The sequence below is a fragment of the Bubalus bubalis genome, chromosome 1, assembly GCF_019923935.1.
Source record: "Bubalus bubalis isolate 160015118507 breed Murrah chromosome 1, NDDB_SH_1, whole genome shotgun sequence".
In the NCBI taxonomy this organism is placed as follows: domain Eukaryota; kingdom Metazoa; phylum Chordata; class Mammalia; order Artiodactyla; family Bovidae; genus Bubalus; species Bubalus bubalis.
The window spans coordinates 182,742,577-182,757,014 of NC_059157.1; the positions used below are offsets into that span (position 1 = coordinate 182,742,577).

Below are 14,438 nucleotides of genomic sequence, written 5' to 3' on the forward strand. Positions count from 1 at the left end.
AACTCGCAATCCATCCCTCCCCCAGTGCCCCCTTGGCAACTACAAGTCTGTTCTCTATCTCTGAGTCTGTTTCTCTTTTGCATATAAGTTAATTTGTGTCATAGTTTAGAGTTCACATACAATTGATACATGTGGTATTTTTCTTTCTCTGTCAGACTTAATTTAGTATGATAATCTCTAGGTCCACCATGTTGCTGAAAATGGCATTTACTCATTCTTTTTTATGGTTGAGTATTATTCCATTATTGTGTGTGTGTGTGTGTGTGTGTGTGTATGTGTGTGTCACATCTTCTTCATCCATTCGTCTGCTGCTGGATTTCCACATCTTGGCTATTGTTAATGGTGCTGCTATGAACATAAGGATGTATGTATTCTTTGAATTATTGTTTTGTCCAGAAACATGCCAGGAGTGGGATTGCTGGATCATATGGCAGATCTAATTTTTAGTTTTGTGGAGAACCTTCATACTGTTCTGCATAGTGGCTACACCAACTTACATTCCTACCAACAATGTAGTAGTTGTTGTTCAGTCACTGAGTTGTGTCCAACTCTTTGCAACCCCATGGATTGCAGCACACCAGGCTTCCCTGTCCTTCACCATCTCCTGGAGCTTGCTCAAACTCATGTCCATTGAGTTGGTGATGGCCATCTAACCATCTCATCCTCTGTCATCTCTTCCTCTTCCTGCCTTCAGTCTTACCCAGGATCAGGATCTTTTCCAATGAGTAAGCGGTTCACATCAGGTGGCCAAAGTATTGAAGCCTCAGCCTCAGTCCCTCCAATTAATATTCAGGATTTATTTCCTTTAGGATTGACTGGTTTGATCTCCTTGCCATCCAAGGGACTCTCAAGAGTCTTCTCCAACACCACAGTTCAAAAGCATCAATTCTTTGAAATGCAGCTTTCTTTATGGTCCAACTCTTACATTCATACCTGACTACTGAAAAAATCATAGCTTTGACACACGGACCTTTGTTGACCAAATGGTGTCTCTGCTTTTTAATATGCTGTCTAGGTTTGTCTTAGCTTTTCTTCCAAGCAGCAAATGTCTTTTAATTTCATGGCTGCAGTTACCATCTACAGTGATTTTGGAGCCCAAGAAAATAAAGTCTGTCACTGTTTCCACTGCTTACCCATCTATTTGCCATGAAGTGATGGGGCTGGATGCCATGATCTTAGTTTTTTTAATATTGAGTTTTAAGCCAACCTTTTCACTCTCCTCTTTCACTTTCATCAAGAGGCTCCTTAGTTCCTCTTTACTTTCTGCCATAAAGGTGCTGTCATCTGCATATTTGAGGTTATTGATATTTCTCTCTAGTCTTGACTCCAGCTTGTCTGCATGCAGCCCGGCATTTCACATGATGTACTCTGCATATAAGTTAAATAAGCAGGGTGACAGTATGCAGCCTTAACATACTGCTTTCCCAATTTGGAACCAGTCCGTTGTTCTATATCTGGTTCTGAAGACATTATGAGAATTAATTCATTTAATTTAGTACAGCTCTACAAGTCAGGAGCTATCATTATTTTCATTCCACAGATGTTAAAACTGAGGTACAGAGGGGTCAATTAACTTAGCCAAAGTCATATACAAGGAGTAGCAGAGCTTGTGTTAGCATCAAATATTCTAATGCTGGATCCATACTCTCGTCCTCTATACCAGAGTTACCCAATTCCCAGGCCATGGACCAGTACCCAGTAACAGTCTGTGGTCTGTTAGAAATCACGCCATAAAGCAAGAGGTGAGTAGCACTTTAGAGAGTGAAGCTTCATCTATATTTACAGCTGCTCCCCATCACTCACATTACTTCCTGAGTTCTGCCTCCTGTCAGATTAGTGGTGCCATTAGATTCTCATAGGAACATAAATTCTAGTGTACTTGAATTATCCTGAAACCATCCCCACCAGGAAAAATTGTCTTTCATGAAACCAGTCCCTGGTACCAAAAGGTTGGGGACTATTGGCATCTCATACATAAGTGTCTGGTCTTCAGATGAACAACCTCAATGGCAGTTTGCCTCGTTTTATAAATGGTTGGTTTGTACTCAGCAATCTTGCCACTCAAGTGTGGTCCATAGGCAGTGGGATCAGTGACATCTGGGAACAGTCTCAGGCCCCCTACTCCAGACTCTTGAAACAGGAACTATGTCTTAACAAGCTTTCCACGTGACCCATGATCATACATAGCCTGAGAAGCTGCTTTAGGATATGAATATGTAGTAGATGGGCTGTCTTATTAGTATCCATCATCATGCTTGCTGCCTATAAGTAGAGTTACTGTTAATCTACAAGTAGGTTAAATACGAAATTCAGAAGTTGAGGGACTAATACCTGCTTTCTCCTCAGCTGAGTGAATGATGCCTGGGGCCTTGGATCCACTGCAGCACAGGCACATAGTAGATTCCCCATCATATTTCTTGCATTGCGATGAAAATGTTGTGTGATAGAGACATCCAGCATAGTAGCATTCTGCTGCAACGTTTAAAAAGGCTAGATAATGCCAGGGCAGGCAGAACAAAGATTATGCACTTAATCTTAACACAGCTTTAAGACAAGCTCTGCTCAGCTTGTTCCCCTGTGAACTGGAGCTGATTCTCTTCTCTCTTGGGCTCTCTATTGTCTTGGTGCTGTTTGCAACTCATTCAGAAACTAATTAAGTTTCAGTATCAGTTTGTCCTGTTAAAAGAGTGTATATATGCTGAAGAGGTGGTTTTTTTTTTTTTTTTTTTTTTTTTTTTTTTAATAACAAGTTTTCTAAGTGAAAGGACAATTATGATTTGCTTCTAAAATTAGCCAAAATTCAGCTTTCATCAAAATAATTCTCAGCACACATTAGTCTCTGTAAAACCAGAGTATTGTAAGGAAGGCAACAAACGGATTTACATAGGCCATGGAAAATGTATTGATAATCTGGCCGTATTAATCCTGTCCTCTAACAGAGTGTGAAATTACTTGTTTACTCCACTTATCTGGGGCTGGAGGTAGCTGATCACTGGTTGACAGAGCTGTATTTTGTGATCACCTTTCAACCATGAGCTTCAGCTGGGCCAAGGCCAAACAATCTGACTTCACTGGCCTGTATACCACCTCCAAAGTCAAGGTCAGGACTCCTGCTACTTCTGTGCAGCCAGAGGAACTCATGATCTCCAATATGTCCATCTAGCTATGGCTTTCATTTGTGCATGGGTATGTCCTATATCCCATCCCCCGAAAGTAAGGGTCTATAGTGGTTTCATCATCAGTGTAGAAATATTATCAAGGTGAACACTATTAGGGATACAATAAAATATAAGAAGTAGTCCCTGACCTAAAGTAGACTAACCACTGTGGTCAAATAGACCCTGCTGATGCTCTTCCCAATTTCCTTTTATCAAGGTAGTGCATCTATCCTCCAGCGCCCAGTAGATGTGAGTGTTGGCTGCTAATGGCTCACAGCTGCCCTTCTTCTAGAGACTTGACCCATTGCTCTCAGCTCATGGGTGGCTGGAACCAAATCTGAGGGGTTATGGTTCCCCAACTCTAGCATAACTGTAAGCCTGAAGGAGCCAAAGAAAGAAGTTGTATTCCCAAAGCATTGTGAGAGCCTTGGAAATGGAGTTGCCCTACAAGACTGAGTCATGTCGGGATTTGGCTCACATTTCTGGTGGCTTGACATCCCACGATCAGAGTGCCATCATGGTTAGATGAGGGCTCTTTTCCCACTGTGTTTTCATGTGGCAGAAGGGCCCGGGGAGTTCTGTGGGTCTCTTTTATAAGAGCACTAATGTAATTCATGAGGGTTCCACCCTCTTGAGGCTCCTCCTTCTAATCTCACCACCTTCAGGGATTAGGATTTCAACCTTGGAATTTGGGGGTGGGACACATTCAGACCATAGCAACAGGAAGCTAGCCAACAGTGGTCTGTTATTCAGTGGAGATCAGTCTCTTAGGTCCCTGAACAAAAGAAGAAGGGGGAAATGAATGAGAAAAGGAGAAATAAATAATGACCTTATACAGCCTTAGACAGTCATAAGTTTTCTTTTCTCCTCTAGTTCAACCATTGTATTGGCACTAGATTGATTTTTCTTTAATGATTATTTCATCGTCTGTTTTCCAAGCTCTAAATCCTCCAAATCTTTGCCATTGTCTAAAAGAATGATTCATTAAAAAGGTTTTGGATCATATACCCAACTGGTTAAAAGAAAGTCTCTAAACATGTGCCTCCTGTTCATTTTTTATTCACTTATCAACAATTTAAATTTACTACCAACTAAAGGCTATGGTTTTCCCAGTGGTCATGTATGGATGTGAGAGTTGGAAGAAAGCTTAGCACTGAAGAATTGATGCTTTTGAACTGTGGTGTTGGAGAAGACTCTTGAGAGTCCCTTGGACTGCAAGGAGATCCAACCAGTCCATCCTAAAGGAGATCAGTCCTGGGTGTTCTTTGGAAGAAATGATGTTAAAGCTGAAACTCCAGTACTTTGGCCACCTCATGCGAAGAGTTGACTCATTGGAAAAGACTCTGATGGTGGGAGGGATTGGGGGCAGGAATAAAAGGGGATGACAGAGGATGAGATGGCTGGATGGCATCATTGACTTGATGGACGTGAGTTTGAGTGAACTCCAGGAGTTGGTGATGGACAGGGAGGCCTGACGTGCTGCGATTCATGGGGTCGCAAAGAGTCGGACACACCTGAGCTAAACTCAACTGAATGGCTCAGAATACTACAGAATACTACATACACTTATAGCTTAGGGTGTCATTCATGGTTATGGCATGCAAGAAGCTTTCCTAATAGTATTAAATTATTTTAGACAACTTTTGGCCTATGTGATCAAATTATCACATGTTTTACTATCTGCCTTCAAAACATGTGAGAGTTACCAGCTAATCAATGTATATGAATCTCCAAACTACTGATTTGAGAGGCAGCTCTGTGCTCTTAGGTGGAAAGTGTAATACCCAGACTGTGGGCTGAAAAGGCAGAATGAATTTAAGGGGTCAAGTAGAAGCTTGAGCCTAGAATAATAGCAGAAAATCTGAGAAAGTTCCAGTTGGCAGTGGGAGAATGAGTGATTTAATCTTGAGAGCAGTCAAATTACAATAATAATAGCTCTACTTTTGGAGCATCTACTGTATACTTGGGCTTCCCTGATAGCTGACTTGGTAAAGAATCTGCCTGTGATGCAGGAGACCCGTTTGATTCCTGGGTTGGGAAGATCTGCTGGAGAAGGGATAGGCTATCCACCCCAGTATTCTTGGGCTTCCCTCGTGGCTCAGCTGGCAAAGAATCTGTCTGCAATGGGGGAGACTTGGGTTTGACCCATGGGGTTGAGAAGATCCCCTGGAGAAGGGAAAGACTACCCACTCCAGTATTCTGGCCTAAAGAATTCCATGGACTACATTCCATGGGGTCGCAAAGAGTTGGACACGACTGAGCGACTTTCACTTTCACTGTATACTTGGCATTGTGCTAATCACTTTACATGTATTATTTAATCTGCCCTTCATATCAGCTTCAAGGTAGGTATCACCACAAGAGAGGTTAAGAATCCTGTTCAAGTTTACATAGTGAGTGAAGGAGCCAGGATTTGACCCTGGAAGGAACTATGTGTCTTGACAGCCTTTTTTCTATCACATCCCACGATTAAGACACAGCCTTAGAGTAGGTGTCCCATTCTATAACCACACTTGTTTTATATAGAAAGGAGTCCTGGATGAAAGGAGCCAGACTGAAAAGGTTCCCATCTTTGTGACATTTTGGAAAAGGCAAAACTGTGGAGACAGTAAAAAGAATCCGTGGTTTCCAGGAGTTAGGAGGTATGAATAAGTAGAGCACAGAGGATTGTTAGAGTGGCGAAACTCTTCGGTGTGGTACTATAATGGGTGTACACATTATTATACATTTGTCCAAACTCATGGAACATGCAACCCCAAGAATTAACCCTGATGTGAACTGTGGACTTTGGGTGACTATGGTGTGTCAATGGAGGCTCAGTGATTGTAACAAACATCAGTTCAGTTCAGTCGCTCAGTTGTGTCCAACTCTGTGACCCCATGAACCACAGCATGCCAGGCTTCCCTGTCCATCACCAACACCAACATAATGGAGATGAAAAGGTGGCATATAGGATATCCCTGAACCTTCCTCTCAATTTTGCTATGAACCTAAAACAGCTCTAAAAAAAGTAGTGTTTAAGAAAAAGCAGTGGTGGGGGGAGGGATAGAGGGGATGGAAATGGCTATAAGTCTATAAGGATAGGGCCAGATAGAAAGAGGTAGCAATGCCTCCCAGAGATAGAAGAGGCCACTCAGAACTCAGTAGAGCAGTGTGGATCCAAGGAGCCAATTAATGCTTTGTGAAAGCAGAGTTTATGAAGGATAAGCTGTTCTTATAAAAAGGTTGATAGTTAAAAATTTTTTTCCAATATTGTCTGATACAAAGCCATCCTCATATTTGTCTATTTTTCCTCTGTGTGCCTTTTTATAAGTCAAAGTTCATATATGCTCTGCCTTCTATGTTGCTCTAATAATTGATCTGCTCACTGTCTGTAAAAATAGAGGAACCATCATTTACTAAGCTGTGCATTTATGATTTATGCATTTTCTACATATGAATAAAATGTATTTAAAAATAGAATGATTCTGTATGGAAGTTGAAATAAGTCAAGGATATTGTCATATTCACTGTTGCTTGGTAGATTCAAACAATTCTTCAGTCAACCATTTTACATATGGTAAATAATAGTGTGGGCTAAGAGATAGAAAACTGGCATTCCAGTCTTAGCTCTGCTGTTAGAATAACTGTGTGACATAGTCAAGGTACCCAGTCCCTTCTGAGCTTGGATATCCTCATATGTAAAAAGCAAATGTCCCAAATTCCCTATTGATTTTCATTATGATAGAGGATACAGCAACTCTCACCCTCAAACTAATCCCATAGCACATATTGAAACAGAATCCCAACTCTTCCCAACTGCAAACTCCCCTTACCTGATATTTTAGAGCAGAGATTGGGAAACATATCCGATCGGGAGGGCCAGGGAGTAGGCATTTCAGGCTTTGCAGGCCATGCAGCCTCTGTTGAAAGTACTCTGAGCTGCCATCTATTAAGGTCTCCGCATATACTATGTAAATGCATGACAAGGCCTGTGTTCCAACAAAACTTTATGTATCAAAGCAGGTGGCAAGACAGATTGGGTGGGCACAGAGGCCATAGTTTGCCCATTTCTGTTCTAGGACGTAACTTTTTGGGATTCAGTTCAACTTCCCTTCAGCATATTTGGGAAAAACCATCTGTTCACAATAATTAAATAAAATAGGGGACTCGAGACTTGGAGGGCTTCCCTGGTAGCTCAGCTGGTAAAGAATCTGCCTACAATGCAGGATACCCCAGTTTGATTCCTGGGTCAGGAACATCTCCTGGAGAAGGGATAGGCTACCTACTCTAGCATTCTTTAGCTTCCCTGATGGCTTAGATGGTAAAGAATCTGCCTGCAATGCAGGAGACCTGTGTTTGATCCCTGGATTGGAAAGATCCCCTGGAGGAGGGCATGGCTATCCACTCCAGTATTCTTGCCTGGAGAATCCCCATGGGCAGAGGAGCCTGGCAGGTACAGTTCATGGGGTCACAAGGACTTGGACACGACTGAGCAACTAAGCACAGCACAGCACAGAGACTTGGAATGTACAAGGGAGGGAGAGTAGAGAGCCTTATGAGGCAGGATTGGGAGAGAAAATTCCAGTGATATCTGCTATGAACGAGAGGAATTGTCACATTGGAAAAGTTGGCTTTGGCATGGAGCTAGCTGCCAAGTTTGGAGAGACCAGCTGGTGTATGTGTGTGTGTGTACAGGTGTGTGTGTGTACAGGTGTGTGTGTGCAGGTGTGTGGGTACATGTATGTGTAAGAGGTTACAGTGTACTTAAGCCTACTGTAGTACCAGATACTAAAGGGATTCACTGAATATTTGTGGAAACAGGGAAGGAAGAGGGATGGATTATCCTTATTTATAGATGAAGAAATTCCACTGTGGGACTCCAGTGTTGTTTCTCATAAGGAATCTACAGGGAAGCAGAATTTCATAGGAAGGATATTGATTTCACCCTGGAGAGAATATGTCAACGTCTCTACAGGCCCAGCCCTTCTCAGAAGAGGAGAGTATTGCTGGGCTCAGAGTTGCCTGTAATCCTGAGAGCTGCAGTCATGCAAAGTGTCAGTGAAAGGTGACCATATGAGACAGGAAGGGGACTGCAGTTATTACTTGTGGCAGCTGTTTCCATGGGTTAGGCTTCATGCTCTCCCTAAATGGTCATAGTCGCATTTCTGACATGGCAGCAGGAGCAAGGAAGGGAAATGGACTTATGAAAATGGACTTATGCATTTGAGTCAGGAGATCAGATGCTGAGTCTCTCTTGGACTTGGTTTGCTGAAAACATCTTGGAAAGGAGGCCAGAGTTTGGAGAAGGGAAAATTGTCCTTCTCTGTGTCATCATACAGAAGCTGGATTTGGGGGAAATCTTAACATCTTGGAATGTGGTTAAATTGATGAACTAGCAACTATAAAATTTCACACAAGCCATGCTGTTACTAGAGAGCTGATTAAGGTTTTCAGTCTGCTGCACTAATTCATTAATATAATTTCATAGACTAAAAATTTTACTATGCAAATATATGCAAATCATATAAGAAAATTGTGTTCTTAGCCAAGTGCATTAGCATCTATTTCTTTGGTTTTGTTTGTTTGTTTCACTGGAACTCTGGCCCTGCTAGATAAGTAATATATTCAGTACTCAAAAGTGTGTGTTTAACATTTTCCTAAAGGGTGATTGAGAGATTTTCTCTTTTGACAAATACTGTAGTGATTGGCATGTCTTTTTTCCTCTTTTTCTTGCCTAAAACAGAATGAAGAAGATGAGCAACATTTATGAGTCAGCTGCCAATACACTGGGAATCTTTAACAGCCCCTGCTTGACCAAAGTTGAACTACGTGTGGCATGCAAAGGCATTTCCGACAGAGATGCCCTTTCCAAACCAGACCCCTGTGTCATCCTCAAGATGCAGTCCCATGGGCAGTGGTTCGAGGTAGGCATGTCCAGTGAAATGGAGAGAAGCATGGTAGGAAGAGAGTTTCGAAAATGTTTTGGCATTTCCTGTTTTCAGGTGGTTTATATCGGTGAGGCAGAAAATTCTAGAAGTGGATATGATCACATTTCTGCTTATATCATGATTTTTAAAATTTATTTATATATTTAAATTAAAAATTTTATATTATAGTTGATTAACAATGTTGTGTTAGTTTCAAGTGTAGAGCAAAGTGATTCAGTTATACGTATATATGTATCTATTCTTTTTCAAATTAGTTTCCCATTTATGTTATTACAAAATATTGAGCAGAGGTCCTTGTGTTGTGCAGTAGGTCCTTGTTGATTATCTGTTTTATATATAACGGTGTGTATATGTTAATCCCCAAATCCCAATCTATCCCTCCCCTCCATCCTTCCCCCTCTGCTAACCATAAATTCATTCTCTAAGTCTGTGAGTCTGTTTCCTGTTCTATAAATAAGTTCATTTATATAATTTTTTTGGATTCCACATATAAGCACTATCATATGATATTTGTCATTTGGTATCTGAATTTTTTCACTTAGTATATAACCTCTAGGTCCATCCATGTTGCTAAAAATGGCGATATTCCTTTCTTCTTATGGCTGAGTAGTGTTCTGCTGTGTATATGTACCATATCTTCTTTAGCCATTCATCTGTCAATGGACATTTAGGTTGCTTCCATATCATGATGTTTTAATACTGTGGATATTTTGACATTTACCATTAATTTGTGTGCTGATTGTGGATATAGTATCTCCTGGGGATGGGCAGCAGGGACTGCTTTACTGAGGCCACATCACACACTTATTTGGGGGGAATAAACTTAATATTAGCTAAACTTTATTGGGTGCTTATTAAGTATCAGGCACTATTCTAAGTGCTTTATGTAAAACAACTTATTTCATCTGTACAATAATCCTATGAGGAAACAGAAAGATTAAGGGTTTGCCCAGGATCATCCAGTTTATAAGTGGAATAGCTAATATTTCCCAGTCAAACTCTAGGGCCTGAGCTCTTTATTGCTATTTTATACTTACAGTGCCCATTGGTGTGGCCTTTGGTATTTTGTGTGGCAATACAGCATGTTGAATTCTGCAGTTGGGTTTTGTTGGTTTATTTAAAATTGAAACAAATTGGACAAGGACTGGTTTTTAAGTTTGTGGGGGGCGGGTGTGGTTGATATTTTTTTCTTTGTTCTAGGTACCTGGTTCAGTTCAGTTTAGTCCCTCAGTCATGTCCAACTCTTTGTGACCCCATGGACTGCAGCACGCCAGGCTTCCCTGTCCATCACCAACTCCCAGAACTTGTTCAAATTCATGTCTGTCAGGTCGGTGATGCCATCCAGCCATCTCATCCTCTGTTGTCCCCTTCTCCTCCTGCCCTCAATCTTTCCCAGCATCTGAGTCTTTTCAAATGAGTCAGCTCTCTGCATCAGGTGGCCAAAATAGTGGAGTTTCAGCTTCAACATCAGTCCTTCCAGTGAACACCCAGGACTGATCTCCTTTAGGATGGACTGGTTGGATTACCTTGCAGTCCAAGGACTGTCAAGAGTCTTCTCCAACACGACAGTTCAAAAGCATCAATTCTTTGGTGCTCAGCTTTCTTTATGGTCTAACTGTCACTTCCATACCTGGCTACTGTTAACAATGTTTTAAAAAGATCTGATCTCAGGTGAAATGTGGGATAAGGAGGAATAGGGGATGCAGCTGTGGAAGAAATTATTATTGTCTCTAAGGGAATGAGATGCCCAGCAGAATTTGGAGGAGGGTTTTGGATCGCTGCTGAGTAGAGCAAGTGTACACAAATACCTTGCTTGGATCCCTCAGGACAGACTTCAGTCCTCTTTCTATGTGTTTGCATGGAGCTAACCGGTGCTTCTTTTGGGGCCATTGTCTTCACTGAACAGTAAGAAAAAGGTTCAGAAGATCTCATAGGTAGTATGTTTCCTTACTTGTACATATGTGAAAAAAGGTACTTCTATGAAAGGATAGTTTGATAGAAGTTGGTGATAAAAGTTGATGAGCTGATGAAATGTAGGTGAGAAGGCAACAACACACAAGGAAATCAATGACAGATGGCAGATTGGGGACCTTCCTTTAACCTCCATCTTATCCAGGGCTTATATTTTAAATATAAAATAGCATTCACAGGAATCTTAATGTGTAATGTTTCTTTTTCCCCTTCTAAATATTCTCCCTGACTTTGTTGGTGGACTTCCCTGTCTTTTATTTTTTGTTTAACAAAACTAAGTGGAATACCTACATTAGGAAAAAGAGACTTGTGGAAAAATAGAGGAAAAGACTTCATCTCCTAAAACTCCCTTTACATCATTTGTTTATTTGTGTATATTTCTTTTCAGTCTTTTCCTTCTGGCATTCATATTCTTACACGATATTTATGATGCACATAAAATTTTCTTTTGTGATTTTATTACATAGCAGAATATGTTTTTTGCATATTGCTATAATATTCATAATTTTAATTTTAAGCCTGCATTATATCCCATCAAGTAGATTTATTTAATCATTTTCCTATTTTTTTCACTTTTAGTTGTTTTCAAAATTACCCTATTTTAAATAATGCTGCAGAATCCATCTTTGATATAAGGCGTTCCCCTTCCTTTTGGATTAGTTCCTATGAGAGATTCTGTCAAAGTGGAACTAGTGGAACAGGATAGGACACTTTTGGGGCTTTTGATGCATTTGCCAAATTGCTTTTGCAAAGCATTCTTCTACAGAGTTACTTGAAGTGTGTTTGCACACAGCTACCAGCTTGCAAACATTTTGTTACCAGGGCACAGTGAAATCAGAAAGTTGTGCCACACTGTACGGTAATTCACTGCTTCCTTCATCTCTAAAGTCTTTTTAAAATAGTGTCAGCTGAACTTCCAGCATCCTTAGTGACATGACTGAGTTATATTTTGGAACTTTTGAGAAGCTCTTCTCTAATAAATTTTAGTCTTAAGAGTGTACATTTAGGGTATAGTTGGGAAAACAGAGCCCACACCAAGTAACTAATAGAAGAGATTTAATACAAATAACTAGTAAGAAAAACATTGGAAATGTTGAGAAACTAAGTAGGCACTGTGTGAAAACCCAGAGATTAACAATAGGGAGGTGCTGGTTGATTTAGGGTAGAGCAGTGATGTGCTGAAGCTAGCTCATAGAGGTTTGTGAGTCAATTGTTAAATCCAGGAATTTTGCAAGCCTGGGTGTAAGTATTTACACCATGCTGCTACTGCTGCTGCTAAGTCACTTTAGTCATGTCCGACTCTGCATGACCCCACAGACGGCAGCCCACTAGGCTCCTCTGTCCCTGGGATTCTCCAGGCAAGAATACTGGAGTGGGTTGCCATTTCCTACTCCAGTGCATGCAAGTGAAAAGTGAAAGTGAAGTCGCTCAGTCGTGTCCGACTCTTAGCGACCCCATGGACTGCAGCCTACCAGGCTCCTCCGTCCATGGGATTTTCCAGGCAAGAGTATTGGAGTGGGGTGCCATTGCCTTCTCTGATTTACACCATAGATATTGGCAAACATTTCAAATCAGAACTTTACTTCCCATCAAGAGAACCAGTTGTTGAGCATTTACTGGGGCATACCACTGGGATAGAGGGACAGATGTTAGTACCAGCTGGACCACCCAGCAGAAGCTGGATTTGTGGAAGGAGGGCCTATCTAATGGGAGCCAGAAAGGTAAAGGAGATGCAGGTAGTGCTGGAAACATTGCCAGAAAAGGATATGAGGAAGGAGTGGCATCCCAGGTCTCCCATCTGTATCTTCCAGTGACCACACCCCTGGTGGAAGCTGGTTGCCAAGGTTGCAGGAAGAGTCTGGAACACAGTTGAAAATACCGAGGTAACTGATTAGCCAGGAGAAATATCAATAACCTCAGATACGCAGATGACACCACCCTTATGGCAGAAAGTGAAGAAGAATCTAAAGAGCCTCTTGATGAAAGTGAAAGAGGAGAGTGAAAAAGTTGGCTTAAAGCGCAACATTCAGAAAGCTAAGATCATGGCATCCAGTCCTATCACTTCATGGCAAATAGATGGGAAAACAGTGGAAACAGTGGCAGACTATTTTTTGGAGCTCCGAAATCACTGCGGATGGTAGTTGCAGCCATGAAATTAAAAGATGCTTACTCCTTGGAAGGAAAGTTATGACCAACCTAGATAGCATATTAAAAAGCAGAGACATTACTTTGCCAACAAAGGTCCATCTAATCAAGGCTATGATTTTTCCAGTAGTCATGTATGGATGTGAGAGTTGGACTATAAAGAAGGCTGAGCACTGAAGAACTGATGCTTTTGAACTGTGGTGTTGCAGAAGACTCTTGAGAGTCCCTTGGATGCAAGTAGATCCAACCAGTCCATCCTAAAGGAGATAAGTCCTGGATATTCTTTGGAAAGACTGATGTTGAATCTGAAACTCCAATACTTTGGCCACCTGATACGGAGAGCTGACTCATTCGAAAAGACTCTGATGCTGGGAAAGATTGAGGGCAGGAGGAGAAGGGGACAACAGAGGATGAGATGGTTGGATGGCATCACCAACTCAATGGACATCGGTTTGAGTGAACTCCGGGAGTTGGTGATGGACAGGGAGGCTTGGTGCTGCAGTTCATGGGGTCGCAAAGAGTCAGACAAGACTGAGCAACTGAGCTGAACTGAACTGACTAGCACATAGACCTTCTGACAACTCTCAGTAAGTGAGAGAATCACACACTCAGTCATGAAGTAGTACATATTTATTTAGTGCTAACACATGCCTTTTAGTGCCAGTTCAGTGCGTGGTCCTGTGCTCAAAGTGAGAAGCACCTGGCAATCTATTTAAACCACACACCTACTACCTTCTATGTTTAGTGAAAGCTGACAAATGTGGACATTGCCCTGGGACATAACTGATGCAGATTCTTCTGTATCTGTCCCTTGGAACAAGACTGGATTTACATCTCTGTTCTTAGTGCAGAACTACAGAATTCAGAGAAAGCCTTGCAGAATATAATTCATGCTGGCTGTGCCAGTTCCTGGGTGTCTTTGTTATGTGGAATCTGGTAACTAAGTGAAGAAAAAAAGAAAAAACCTGGGAGGCTGAACTTCTTTGCATAATAAAGAGATTGTTGTGGGTGTCAGGGTGAGAGAGAGAAAAACAAGGTGAACTTCTGTTTTAGAAAATTTTGAAGTTTGGCAAAAGAGACTCCATGGAGATAAGCACTGTCCACCAGAACTTCCTACAGTGATGGGAATGTTCTGCATGTGTACTGGCCAGTACTGGCCAGTTGCTCGTCACAGGTGGCTCCTGAGCAGTTGAAAGATGGACTGTATAACTGAGGAATGGAAAAGTTTAATTAC

The 14,438-nt window shown here is 41.4% G+C and overlaps 1 protein-coding gene across 2 annotated transcripts in view; it reads left to right on the forward strand.

Moving 5' to 3' along the window:
* The window catches only part of CPNE4 (copine 4), a 684,585-nt gene that overhangs the window by 145,478 nt on the left and 524,669 nt on the right, over positions 1-14,438 (forward strand). For both annotated transcript variants that reach the window (XM_025291737.3, XM_006057472.4), the window contains exon 2: positions 8,884-9,064. In XM_025291737.3, coding sequence (XP_025147522.1) covers positions 8,884-9,064 — 181 coding nt within the window. The remainder of the gene's footprint in view (positions 1-8,883; positions 9,065-14,438) is intronic.